We start from the raw sequence: 12503 nt of genomic DNA, 5'->3' as shown, positions 1-12503 counted from the left end.
ATCTCTGTATGCAAATACTTACCCGGGAAGCAGAATTCACCCTACCAACGGTGCTTATCCTGTAAGCGTCACAGTATTCACCCCTAGCACAGCCAATACTCACCTTGGTTGCGTCAGTATTCACCCTAGCATCACCAGTACTTATCCTAGCAGCGTCAGTTTTCACTTTAGAATAACCATTACCCACCATAGCAGCATCAGTATTCACTTTAGCATAACCAATACTCAACCAGGCAGCGTCTTCGTTTTCTCCCTAGCACCATCGATATTCACACTGGTAAGGTGAGTACTCAGCTTAGCATCAGTAGTACTCACCCTAGCATCACCATAACCTACCCTAGAACGTCGGTATTCACTCTAGCACCCCTAGTACTCACCCTAGCAGCACTCTGGCGCCGTTGCTCCTGTAATAGCGCCAAGGTAGCAGCAGTGTTGTCAGCAGACGAGTGGGCAGACGTCTTCTTGCGAGTAAAAAAGCTAAACCTTGAACCCGTGCTGGTCTTTGGAGTCTGCTGGTCCTGGTTCAGCCTCGAGTAGGACATGTCGATGAGGAGATGGGTGCGGAGTGGGAACTCTGAGGAGCACACTTCGCAATCGCACCCCAGGGCGTGTCCTGCTTGGGAGAGACTTCAGTTAGCAGTCGTCATCTCAAACATCTCCCTTACTCTCATTTTATCATGAGATATCAGGTAGCACAACCTCCGAACTCGCTATTTCTCACTTACACTTAAGTGGGGAAATTATAACCTACGTAACATTACTGTTGTGAAACATGTCTGCCTGAAGGTTGTCTGGTAGCACACTCCCACCGCGCCTGCACCGCACAACACAACTAATTGTTCTGCTTCATCTGCACCTTTTGGCTTAATTCTATACTAGCCTAATGCTAGGATTACTTTAGGCATCTGTTGAACAACTCGCGTCCTATCAGCCCGAGAGGCATGACAACCTCGCTAAAGGGTACAGTGGTTTGGCAGCTAAACGTTGTTACAGTGAACAGGAAAATAGTTCCATGACACAGAATACCTGCTGTATGAGACTTAATTTTTCTTTGTTCTGATGGAGAGTTTGAACTTTCATGTGAGACCTAAATGAAATGCGAATGTAGTCGAATATTGTCATTATCATTATCAGCATGGTGAAGCTATAAACAGGTAGGGGCCATACAATGCCTAGAAAATGGAAGGTAATCACGTCTGATCCGAGGATAAAGTTGGTGGCTCCAATTCCTATCACATAAAACCCTTCACCAGGATCTGTGAATGTTGTGGAACAGTATGCGTTGCTGTGCTCTTATGTAACCTTCTTGCAGGTTACGTAAGGTAAGATTCGTTAGGGTTTCCTGAAGCCTGTTTTAGTTATGATGACCCGCCACTGGAGCTTTTAGTCCACCCCTTTATATATATATTATATATATATATTATATATATATATATATATATATATATATATATATATATATATATATATATATATATATATATATATATATATATATATAAATAGCTGAGTGAGAAGTGTCCGAGTGGTACACTGACCCAAATATTCCTGAGGTAGGTTACTGCAAACATTTGGCTTGTCTCACGCTCTCATCAATTAAAACAAAAGCTAATATAAGTGTTCAATGAGAACAAAGATTACTAGATATGTAATCGTTGGATAAGACTTCGCCAGACAACTAAATGAGATACTGAGCGAACAAAATATGCAGAAAAACAATCTATAATATAAATTTATTTAGATAAATATTATATATATAATATTTATCTAAACATTTTGTTCTCGTAAATAATTTCACGTACATGATGAAACAATGTTATACGTTATTAAGAATTCCCAGAACATGAACATTCAAAAAAAAAAATCCTAATGAAATTCTTCGGTGATCGGCGCCACATTTTATTACCAAAGTGTAAATATAATAATAATAATAATAATAATAATAATAATAATAATAATAATAATAATAATAATAATAATAATAATAATAATAATAATAATAATAATAATAATAATTAATAATAATAATAATAATAATAATAATAATAATAATAATAATAATAATAAGCGTGGAGGAGTACTGTCTGGGGACCTCAGGCAGCATAAGCTAACTTTATTTTTCTGCCTGAAATAACTGTTATGACAAACATACATACAAATAACCTACACACCTATGCCCCTAAAATTAATTAAGATAAAGAAAAAATCTACCAATGAATTTGGTAAGATGTGGTGGGTGTCTAGAGAAAGGTCAATAAAGGTCTTGCCAGTGACTGACAAGTCCAGACAAGGCTAGCCGTTCTCATAGGAAGATAGTATCTGGGGGAGACAAAGAGCTGTAGAGAAAAGAGAGCCGAAGTGTTGTGTGGCATCAATAACGTTTTCCTCTCCCAGAAGTTAGTAACTGGTCTGGCTGGAGAGACAAGGCCAGGTGGGCTCTGCAGTAGGCAAGGATCTTTGTCACGTTACACAGAGATACACGTCCATGGCTACAGTGGTGCCGTGACAGAGGTGGAGAATGAGGTGTTATAAGGCCAAGTATAGTGGTGGCAAAGAAAAATGAACGATTTGAAGGGTTCAGCCCTGCAAAAGACTGGCTTATTATAAGGGAAATCTTCAAACCTGGAAGTAGAAGTGATATTATTTTCGAAACTATCCTATTATTGCTTCTGGATTTCAAACAGATTTACTCCCCCTCCAAAAGAAAAAACCCGAAAGTATAGCTATGGTTGAAAAACCGATGACATTGAAGCCATAATGGCAAAATGGAAGTGTTTTCTCGGTAACGTTTTCCCTTCTGCCATAGTAACTTTTTAAATGTTATTTTTTAAACCAAAACCAACATAACAACCAAGTCTAACCTTGATAAAATATACATAATATGAAATAAATAATCTAATCCACAATATCAAATGATGTTATTATTTTTTAAATGGGTGTATTGGTAAGCACATGACTCCAAAGCTCCAGTGGTGGGTCATCATGTAACTAAGACCTGCGTCAGGAGGCATTTATCCTGTTTCCCAACAAATCTTACTAACCTAACCTAACTAAGGGTCAGAGAATCTTTAGTCAACTCTTAATGAACAGTAATAGTACATATGTTTTTTAAGAGGAGCTGAATTGCACGTTTAAACTTGACTCCAGTTCAATGAGTTACTTAAGAACAAACTTTACTCTAAAGTCGAGGGGTCTCTGAATTTATTAGAACGAATATTATGTCTACTGTAAAAGTTACACCCTGTGTTTTAAGTTCAAGGAGTGGTGAAGGCTCGATCTTCCCTCCATAAGTAAAAGAAACACGCCAACCACACTCTAGAAGTCATTACGTGTGCCGATGAACTTCATTATCATTATTTTAGGAGAAAGCGCTAAATCCTTAGGTGTCATACAGAGCTTGGGAACTAGGAGCCAATCGGGTTGTATCCAAGAGAGGGAAAAACAGATCCAGTTCCTGGGACTCAGAGGGGGAGGCACTTGTTCGGCAAGGACAGAGGCAGCAATCAAAGGGTTACATGATTGTGAAAGGGCTGAGAGACGAGCCGAGTGTTAGAGAGGAAAGTTATTTGCAAAACCCCAACACGAGAAGCTCTTCGGGTCTAGAATCATTCTACATATACGTGCTTCACAGGATGGACCTTCAAGGAAGTGGGGTAACTTGATGTTGGTGCAAGGCTCTTGATTCAAGTAATTTGAGCTACTCCTTACTCGAATCTGTGTTGATTACACTATTCCCAAAGTTTTAGCTCTTCCGTATGAATCTAACAATGGGGGTATACAAACTAGCCGACTGGGCGGCAAAATCCAAATCATAACTAGGAGGCCGTGAGTTTCAAATCTCGTCCATTCCTTAGAAAAAATATCTTGATGTACATATATACATGATATATGCAATTCTTGGTGCATATACACACATAACTTTTGCTGTATATACATCGGGATGCAAACGTCTCCATGTATATACAATGAGAGATACATCTCTATGTACACAGACCAAGATACATACCTCTCGAAATTTATTCACTAAGATTCACACTTCTCGGTATATATACGTACTAAGAGATAAACATTTCTCGGCGTATATACACTAAGAGATAAACACTTCTCAGCGTATATACACTATGAGATAAACATTTCTCGGAGTATATACACTAAAAGATACAAATATACATTAAAAGAGGAAGAAATGTGTGTAGGGGAAGGGGTGAGTAAGACAGGAGTTAAGAGTAAACCAACACTACCCTGCTTGTCCCTTGCTATATATACATCCACTGTCTTCACATATTAACTGTTCCACATCTAACAGCATCTACCTCAAAGGTATTCCGAGAAGTGACTTTTCCTCTGAAATATAAAAGATTATCTGCTTAATTAGTTATTTCCCGGAACTTCACAAAATCCTAGATATTACCTGTGCTTGGCAATCTATTGCTATTGTTATTATTATTATTATTATTATTATTATTATTATTATTATTATTATTACAATATTCAAGGTGAAGCGTTAAACCCGTAGAGGTCAAACAACTAGATCCAAGAAAGGGAACGGTAGCTCCAGTTCACTGGATCAAAAACACTTCACCAGCATCAAGGTAACCCCTTGAAGGAAAGCTCCCAGCTCAATAATTCAGTTCCGCTGCACCACAATAACAAGAGCACATTTGGCACGCTGGCACTGGTGGCACCTGGCGTTGAGTAGGTCGCTTGATGCAGTGTTTATCAACTGTCTAGGACAGCGGTTCTTAACCTGGGGGTTCCCTCCCCCCCTGGGAAGCGTGAGTAATTTTCGGGGAAAGAACACAAACCCAGAACAAGAATAAGGAATATTTTGTGTATTTGTGATTTGCTCCATAAACATTCTTTGTGAATGTTTAAAATAATAAAATTAAGAATGAGATCTAGTTTATCAGTTTTTATGTTTACATAAAGAGGACTTTTTTTAATTTTTACATTTAGAATTTTAAATGAAGGAAGGAGGGAGGGGGGGGGGGACGTGGAAATGACCAAATGCGATAGGGGATGCCACCCAAAATAGATTCAGTACGATACAATGGTCTAGGTCTAGGAGGAGACAAACCCGGCTGCGAGACGTAGTGTGTCTGGTGATTAATGGAAGGAGGATCGAGCCTCCACAACTCCAACGTAGGTATATCGTTTCATGTAAATAAATTACATCAACATTTTTGAGTCACTGACTATATGATTATACAGGGGTAGTGTGACTGATGCTCCTCCCACTACAAAAAACAGTCAAGGGAGAATGCTCTGGGACTATATCATTAGGCTTCGATACAAGAAAATGCAGTAGACCTAGAATAATTTAATCTCAGTCAAATTGACTGAGATTTCCTAGAAGTTGTCCAAGAACTTCGTGACAGAACCAACTAGAGGTAAAGACCTGACCTAGTTTTGGATTATTATTATTATTATTATTATTATAATCAAAAGGGAAGCGCTAAACCCGGAGGGTTATACAGCGCCTGGGGGGGGGGATGTGGAAGGCATTCAGGCTTAATTTGGGGAACTGGAGCACAGATCCAATTCCCTAAATCAAGAGCCCCTCACCAACATCAAGGAACCTTCCTTGAGGGGACCTAGTTTTGGAAAACAAGTAAACATTTGTGAATAATCTGTAGGTCACAGAGCAGATTAGCACAAGTGACCACACATTAGTAATTTTTAATATTAAATGAAAATATGACAAGAATAATGAAATTAGGGTCCCAGATTTTCGATCTAAAGATTACACTGCTCAGGGAAACACTTCCCTACTACAAAATAGGTTGATAGGTTAACTGGGATTAAGGCCTAACGCCTACACCATGGTCTTAATATTAATTAAGGCTGCATGTAACTTGTTCATCACAAGTCAAGAATAATTTAATCCTTAAAATGGGGATTAAAGTAAAATATCATCATATATATAATGAGAAACATGCAGTTTTAAGTGTACATAATCCTTTCCGTAGACTGGAATAACTTGACCAATAATCGTATCAATACGAACTTATAAATACTAACGAAGGGAACCGCCACTATGACATTTTCCAAAATATTGTACGAGATACAAAAGACATTTATTCCCACAGAGAAATACCAATTAAAAAATCATTCCAAATGGATGGACAGATGATTAAATTTTTTTTCGCCGCATTATGAGAGGAGAGAGTCGCCTTGCGAACCATTATGTTCATATCAAGTAAGAGGTCAAAAAGAAATAAGAAAACCTAAGAATGACTATGAAATTCAAGCTGCAAGTGAATCCAAGACAAATTCTAAAGGTTTGTTTCAGCCTCTTAGGACAAAGATGAGGGACAAGTGACATCCACTACAAATTAACTCTGGGCAAGGCACAGATAATGAAAAAGAAATGTATTAATTTTTTAACACTTATTTCCTCTCAGTCTTGACACATGAAGACGCAGATGAGATTCCAGTACAGGAGGGTGTCCCACTTTACAGCGTTTTGCTAATGCGGCGGTTTTCAATTATATCCATTCTTCATTTATTCAGACTTCCTACAATAAATATATTCGATTTAGATTTTTTTAGATTTTGCCACCGAAGTGGCTAGTTTATTGTGCACCCCATATCCATCCTGTGGACGGTAGCGCGAGAGCATATGGATACACAAAAGGCCTAGGAACTAGGCCCCAAAGGGTTAACAGGAATACATATGGATTTATGTCTACATATCTATAGTTCACTTATCTGTTACAAGCAAATTTAGGAAATTTGCTTAGTATATCTGGTATCTTATTTTCATTAATAAGATATCTTGACATGTCACATAGGTTATTATACTGTCTGTCTCTGTATTCCTCAATAAGTGGACAATTAAGCACATGATCACATAATTTACATTTAGTTTGATCATCATCTGTGTGTCTCCCAAACTGCCAGAAGTACTTGTAACCAAGCCTAAGCCTGGCCACTACAACATCAGTCAGTCTGTTCACATTGCAAGTTGCTCCATAAACATACTTATCTACGTTCATGTTATCATAGTGGGTTATAGATCTACTCAGGCTTCTAACTGCATTCCTATAACAATCATTTTCATTATTTACTTCTCTCCTAATATTATTCCTAATGCTAGACACAGTTATACCAAAGTTATATTCTACATTCTCCTTCTCGATACTCTTCTTGGCTAACATATCAACTTTATCATGAAGGAGTAATCCAATGTGTGATGTGATCCATAGCAATTGTACATTAATTCCTTTGTCCCTAATTTTTGAGTATCTATACCTGGCTTCCCCAATGAGCATGTTGTTGGAGTCATTATATGAGTCAAGACCCTTCAATGATGACATAGAATCAGTAATGATGATAGAGTCAAGCTCAGTGTCATAGGTTAGCTTTAGTGCCATTAGGATTGCAAACAATTCAGTTTACAATATATTCGCCGCTCACTATACACTAAGGATAAAAATATTTTAAGGCAAGTAATGTGTGTACTGTATATGCATTTTTTAGACCTAGCTATATTGCTCACTTAATATATGATAGTGTAAACATATCAGGTTTTTATATGTATTTGAAAGTGATTCACTTTACAGTGATTTTTGCTTTATAACAATAGCCCAGAACCTAAGCGGGGCCCCTCCTGTACCTGGTAATTTTGAAGATCCTGAGGGAAAACAAATTATGTAATATTACAGTCACTAGAGGCATAGTTACTAAATAGCTTGATTAAAGGAAAATAAGCGCCCGGCTCCCCACGAACTGTTTTTAGGGGTTCTTAAGGAGAACGAAGGAACTCAGTAAGCCACTGACTAGTCCAATCAATATATCACAGGAAACGGGTATTGTAACTGATCTGTGGAAGATGGCCAATGTGATTCCCATCTACAAAACTGCAGATAAATCCCTACCATCGAATTATCGCACCTTCATCCTGAACTCAATAGTGGGAAAACTATTAAAATCAATAGTAGTGGGTATAATTAGAAGCCACCTTATTGACGATAATTTGAAGAGTGAATCTCAAAAAAAGTTTGATGACTCTTTAATATAACATTTGAAGTAGAGCATGATAAAGAATACAACGTCATTTACTTTGATATCAGTAAGATTTTTTTTATAGTCCTACACAGAAGGTTGCTAGAGAAAACGGCAGCATATGGTATAGGAGGAATGGTTATTTATGGATCAGTGTATGTCTGACAAATAGGTAGCAGAAAAAAAGTTTTTATAAGTGGAGTTAAATCAGAATGGAGACCAATCACAAGTGGCGTTCCATAAGGATCAATGTTGGGTCCCTTGTTGTTCACAATCTACATTAATTACCTCAGTGAGGGAGTAAAAAGCGATACGAGTAAATTCACTGAACATAAAAAGGCTGACAAATTCAGAGAAGATACCATTAAACTTTAGAATGATTTATACAGGTTAATGTTGTGGTCGGAAAAATGGTAGATGAAGTTCAATGTGGAAAAGTGCAAAATTCAAATCCTCAGGAATGAAAATAACTCTATTAATTATAGCCTATATAATACAGAACGTGATCACTGAATGTGAAAAAAAAACTTGTGGGGGGAGGGGGGTTATGACAGTCAAAAATCTCAATTCATGATAGAAATGCCTAAGCGTCCGTAATATGGCTAAAAGATTGCTTAGAGTTATATCAAGAAATATAAGCACCAGAGGTCCAAAGAGTATTTCACTGCTTTACACATCAGTAAAGCCTCATTTAGATTATGAGGTGTAGTTCTGGTCTCCATATTTCATATATGATATAAATTCATTGAGAACATAGAGAGGATGATAAAATTAAACCATTGCAGAAGGAGTCTTTCGTACGACCATAAAGTGAAAGTCCAGTAAATTCACTCTTGAAAGATGGCGAATGAAGGGGAGATATGATTGAAATATACAAGTGGAGGATAAGTATAAATAGTTTAATATCTATATGCACCCCACATCCACCTTGTGGGAGGAAGTCAAAAGATTACAGAGGCGTATAATGGGTTCAGGGACTGTCACCAAAATTCTGATAACTAAGTAACAGTAGTTTACCTGGAGTTTACCTGGAGAGAGTTCCGGGGGTCAACGCCCCCGCGGCCCGGTCTGTGACCAGGCCTAAGTAGTGACCAGGCCTAGTAGTGATATATTTACATTTTTATATCTGGTTACACTCGTATTGTGTTATTTATGAGGACATGAATTAAGTCACAAAAATATTAGAATGTAGCTTATATGGGGGTTTGAATTATCTATATTACTTTATATTTATAGGAAGGTCTAGTTGGATTTAAATAAGTTTAAGAGTTTATGAGTTATTTACAATAGGCAAAGTTAGTGACATATTTGGGTAATATGTCAATGTGGATAAAATACTTTGACATTTCTTGAGAAAACTGAGTTGTTTCTGAATTCATTGTCTTTATCGCATACCAGCAGAGGTATAGAGATAAATAAGGGACTGTGGATATCTAACGAAGAAATAACTTGAAACGAAGGATTCAAGTTGGATCAATTCAAATTTAGCAATGGTGTAGGAAAGCAATGGTTAAAAACAGTTGTAATGGGCCTCGCCCACTTGTGACGATATCTTTAACTAATGCTCTCTCCTCCGACTTAAGTATGGTCTCCATCGTCATACATCTGCTTTAGTTTTATCCAGGTTAAGAGACTGAACACTATCGATCAAGGATAAGAGACTGAACACCATCTATCATGGCTGAGTGACCGAGCACCTCAAAATTACCTCTCCATTTTTTCACTGTCTCCATTATATAATCTCTGTATTTTTTTTCATAAATGAAGATATATATTTAGTTATTGCAACTGTCTTATTCATAAGCTGGGTCTGTTGAACGGTACTTTACATAATAATGTGCCGTCGAAATGTGCTCCTTCCATCGAGAATGTTGATGCACTTGTCATTAGGCGACACTTCCACACCTGAGTGCTACACGTATCTCGTGTTCACTTCCACACCTGAGTGCTACACGTATCTCGTGTTCACTTCCACACCTGAGTGCTACACGTATCTCGTGTTCACTTCCACACCTGAGTGCTACACGTATCTCGTGTTCACTTCCACACCTGAGTGCTACACGTATCTCTTGTGTTCACATGAGTGAACACAAGAGGTAGTTAATGTAATAATATCTTTATTTACTACAAGTACATGTACAAGGTATACAGACCACAACTGACATCAATGACTTATTACTACATAGAAAGTCACTTGTTATGCTGAGCATTTCGGGCAAATTAGGTCAATTCTGTCCCAGGATGCGACTCACATCAGTTGACTAACACTCAGGTACCCTTTTTACTGATGGAGAACATAGACAACCGGTGTAAAGAAACACGCCCAATATTTCTACCCTAGCCGGGAATCGAACACGGACACTCGCCATGTGAAGCGAGAGCTTTAGCCACCAGGCCACGGGGCACCGTAATATAGCACTTAGTATTAGAATTATAAGCGGTAAACTCAAACTGACAGACAAGGAGTATATCTCTGGAATAATAAAAGATCGGAGTTTAATTAAGAATTAACACTAAACAACAGTACCTTTACCTAGGAATCGCCAGTTTCCTCTCCTTCCCTTTCCTGATGTTTGGACCAACTTAAACCTAACTGCTGGCTTCTAACATGTTCTCTAAGTCAGCAACTGGTAAAGCTCCAAAAGGGACCCACCCTAACTTCAACAATTATCTCCGGTTATGTCGGCTAATTGTAAAAAAATATTTTATATGTTATTGGTGGAACTGACTCGCTGTGACACATGACTGTCAGGTAAATAAATAAAGATATCATGTATTGAATAAAATGGTACAATATCGTGACTGGAACAATACACAGGCAACTCGCACATACGAGAATGAAATTTATAACTACGATTCGGTCCGACTTTGACCACTAACTAGTCACACAGAAACTCGAAGGAAACAGAACAGAAACGTCCTCAAAAGTTTCATTCTCCTATGTGCGGGTTATTTATGAATAACATATATATACTGATTGATATGTACGACTGAAAGACTAACAGGAGTCAACAGCAGTATGAGCAGCTTAGCCAGACCTCCTTCTGTGAGCATCTCTGTACAGGAGGAAAGAGAAACCAGGCTTAGCTGTTTACAAGGAAAATGCTGCCTGAGGAGTGTAAGTGATACGAGTGAAGGAATGACAAGAAGCAACTTGAAGAGTGTAAGTGACACGCGTGAGGAGACACAAGGAAGGAGCCACAAGGAAGGAGACACAAAGAAGGAGACACAAGAAGGAGACACAAGGAAGGAGACACAAGGAAGGAGACACAAGGAAGGAGGCACAAGGAAGGAGGCACAAGGAAGGAGCCACAAGGAAGGAGACACAAGGAAGGAGGCACAAGAAGGAGACACAAGGAAGGAGCCACAAGGAAGGAGACACAAGGAAGGAGGCACAAGAAAGTAGGCACAAGGAAGGAGGCACAAGGAGGAGACACAAGGAAGGAGACACAAGGAAGGAGACACAAGGAAGGAGACACAAGGAAGGAGACACAAGGAAGGAGACACAAGAAGGAGACACAAGAAGGAGACACAAGGAAGGAGACACAAGGAAGGAGACACAAGAAGGAGACACAAGGAAGGAGGCACAAGGAAGGAGGCACAAGGAAGGAGGCACAAGGAGGAGACACAAGGAAGGAGCCACAAGGAAGGAGACACAAGGAAGGAGACACAAGGAAGGAGACACAAGGAGACACGAGGAAGGAGCCACAAGGAAGGAGACACAAGGAAGGAGGCACAAGGAAGGAGGCACAAGGAAGGAGGCACAAGGAGGAGACACAAGGAAGGAGACACAAGGAAGGAGACACAAGGAAGGAGGCACAAGGAGACACAAGAAGGAGACACAAGGAAGGAGACACAAGGAAGGAGACACAAGAAGGAGACACAAGGAAGGAGACACAAGGAAGGAGACACAAGGAAGGAGTCACAAGGAGGACACAAGGAAGGATACACAAGGAAAGAGGACAGAAGGAAGGAAAGCCAAGGAAGGAGACTTACCTGAGAAGACTGGCGTTGCGGGCGGGAACTGGTTGTGCTTCCTCAGGTGGGGGTGAGGGAAGGTACCTGGCGAGGACAAAGTTCATGCTCAGTCAGTCCTTGTGGCTGGCTTGTGCCAGGTGCTAGTCTGGCAACACTGGACTATGGGAAGCCTGGCAACACTGTGGAATGGGGAAGGTTGGTAACATCGTGGCATTGAGGAACATATCAACACTCTGGAATGGGGGAGGTTGGCAACAATGTTATGGGGAATCCTGATAAAACTAGAATGGGGAGGTTGGCAACAATGAGGAATGAACGAAAGTTGGCAACAGTGAGGTATAAATTTACTGGCAACACTGTAACATTGTCATTCTGTAAAACACTGGACAGAAAAAAAAGACAAGAATAATAAGGAAATTCTTGATCACTAATGAACTTAGCTGGTAACACTGGAGTCAGGACACCTAGCAACAGTGTGAGTCAGAGTGGCAATACTGTCAATTATGAGTGTCATGAAA

At 39.2% G+C, this 12503-nt stretch overlaps 1 protein-coding gene across 1 annotated transcript in view; it reads right to left on the bottom strand.

The window, feature by feature from the left end:
* Positions 1–12069, bottom strand: part of LOC128696469 (uncharacterized) — a gene marked incomplete at its 5' end in the record, with an annotated part of 44226 nt that extends 32157 nt beyond the window's left edge. The window contains 2 exon segments of the mRNA XM_070090329.1: positions 378–613; positions 12004–12069. Of these exon segments, the coding sequence (XP_069946430.1) occupies positions 378–613; positions 12004–12069 (302 nt within the window).
* Positions 12070–12503: the final 434 nt, after the last annotated feature.

This window comes from Cherax quadricarinatus, chromosome 31 (genome assembly GCF_038502225.1).
Source record: "Cherax quadricarinatus isolate ZL_2023a chromosome 31, ASM3850222v1, whole genome shotgun sequence".
In the NCBI taxonomy this organism is placed as follows: Eukaryota; Metazoa; Arthropoda; class Malacostraca; order Decapoda; family Parastacidae; genus Cherax; species Cherax quadricarinatus.
The sequence above is the reverse complement of the archived record's forward strand: the minus strand, read 5'-3'. Positions and strand labels throughout refer to the sequence as shown.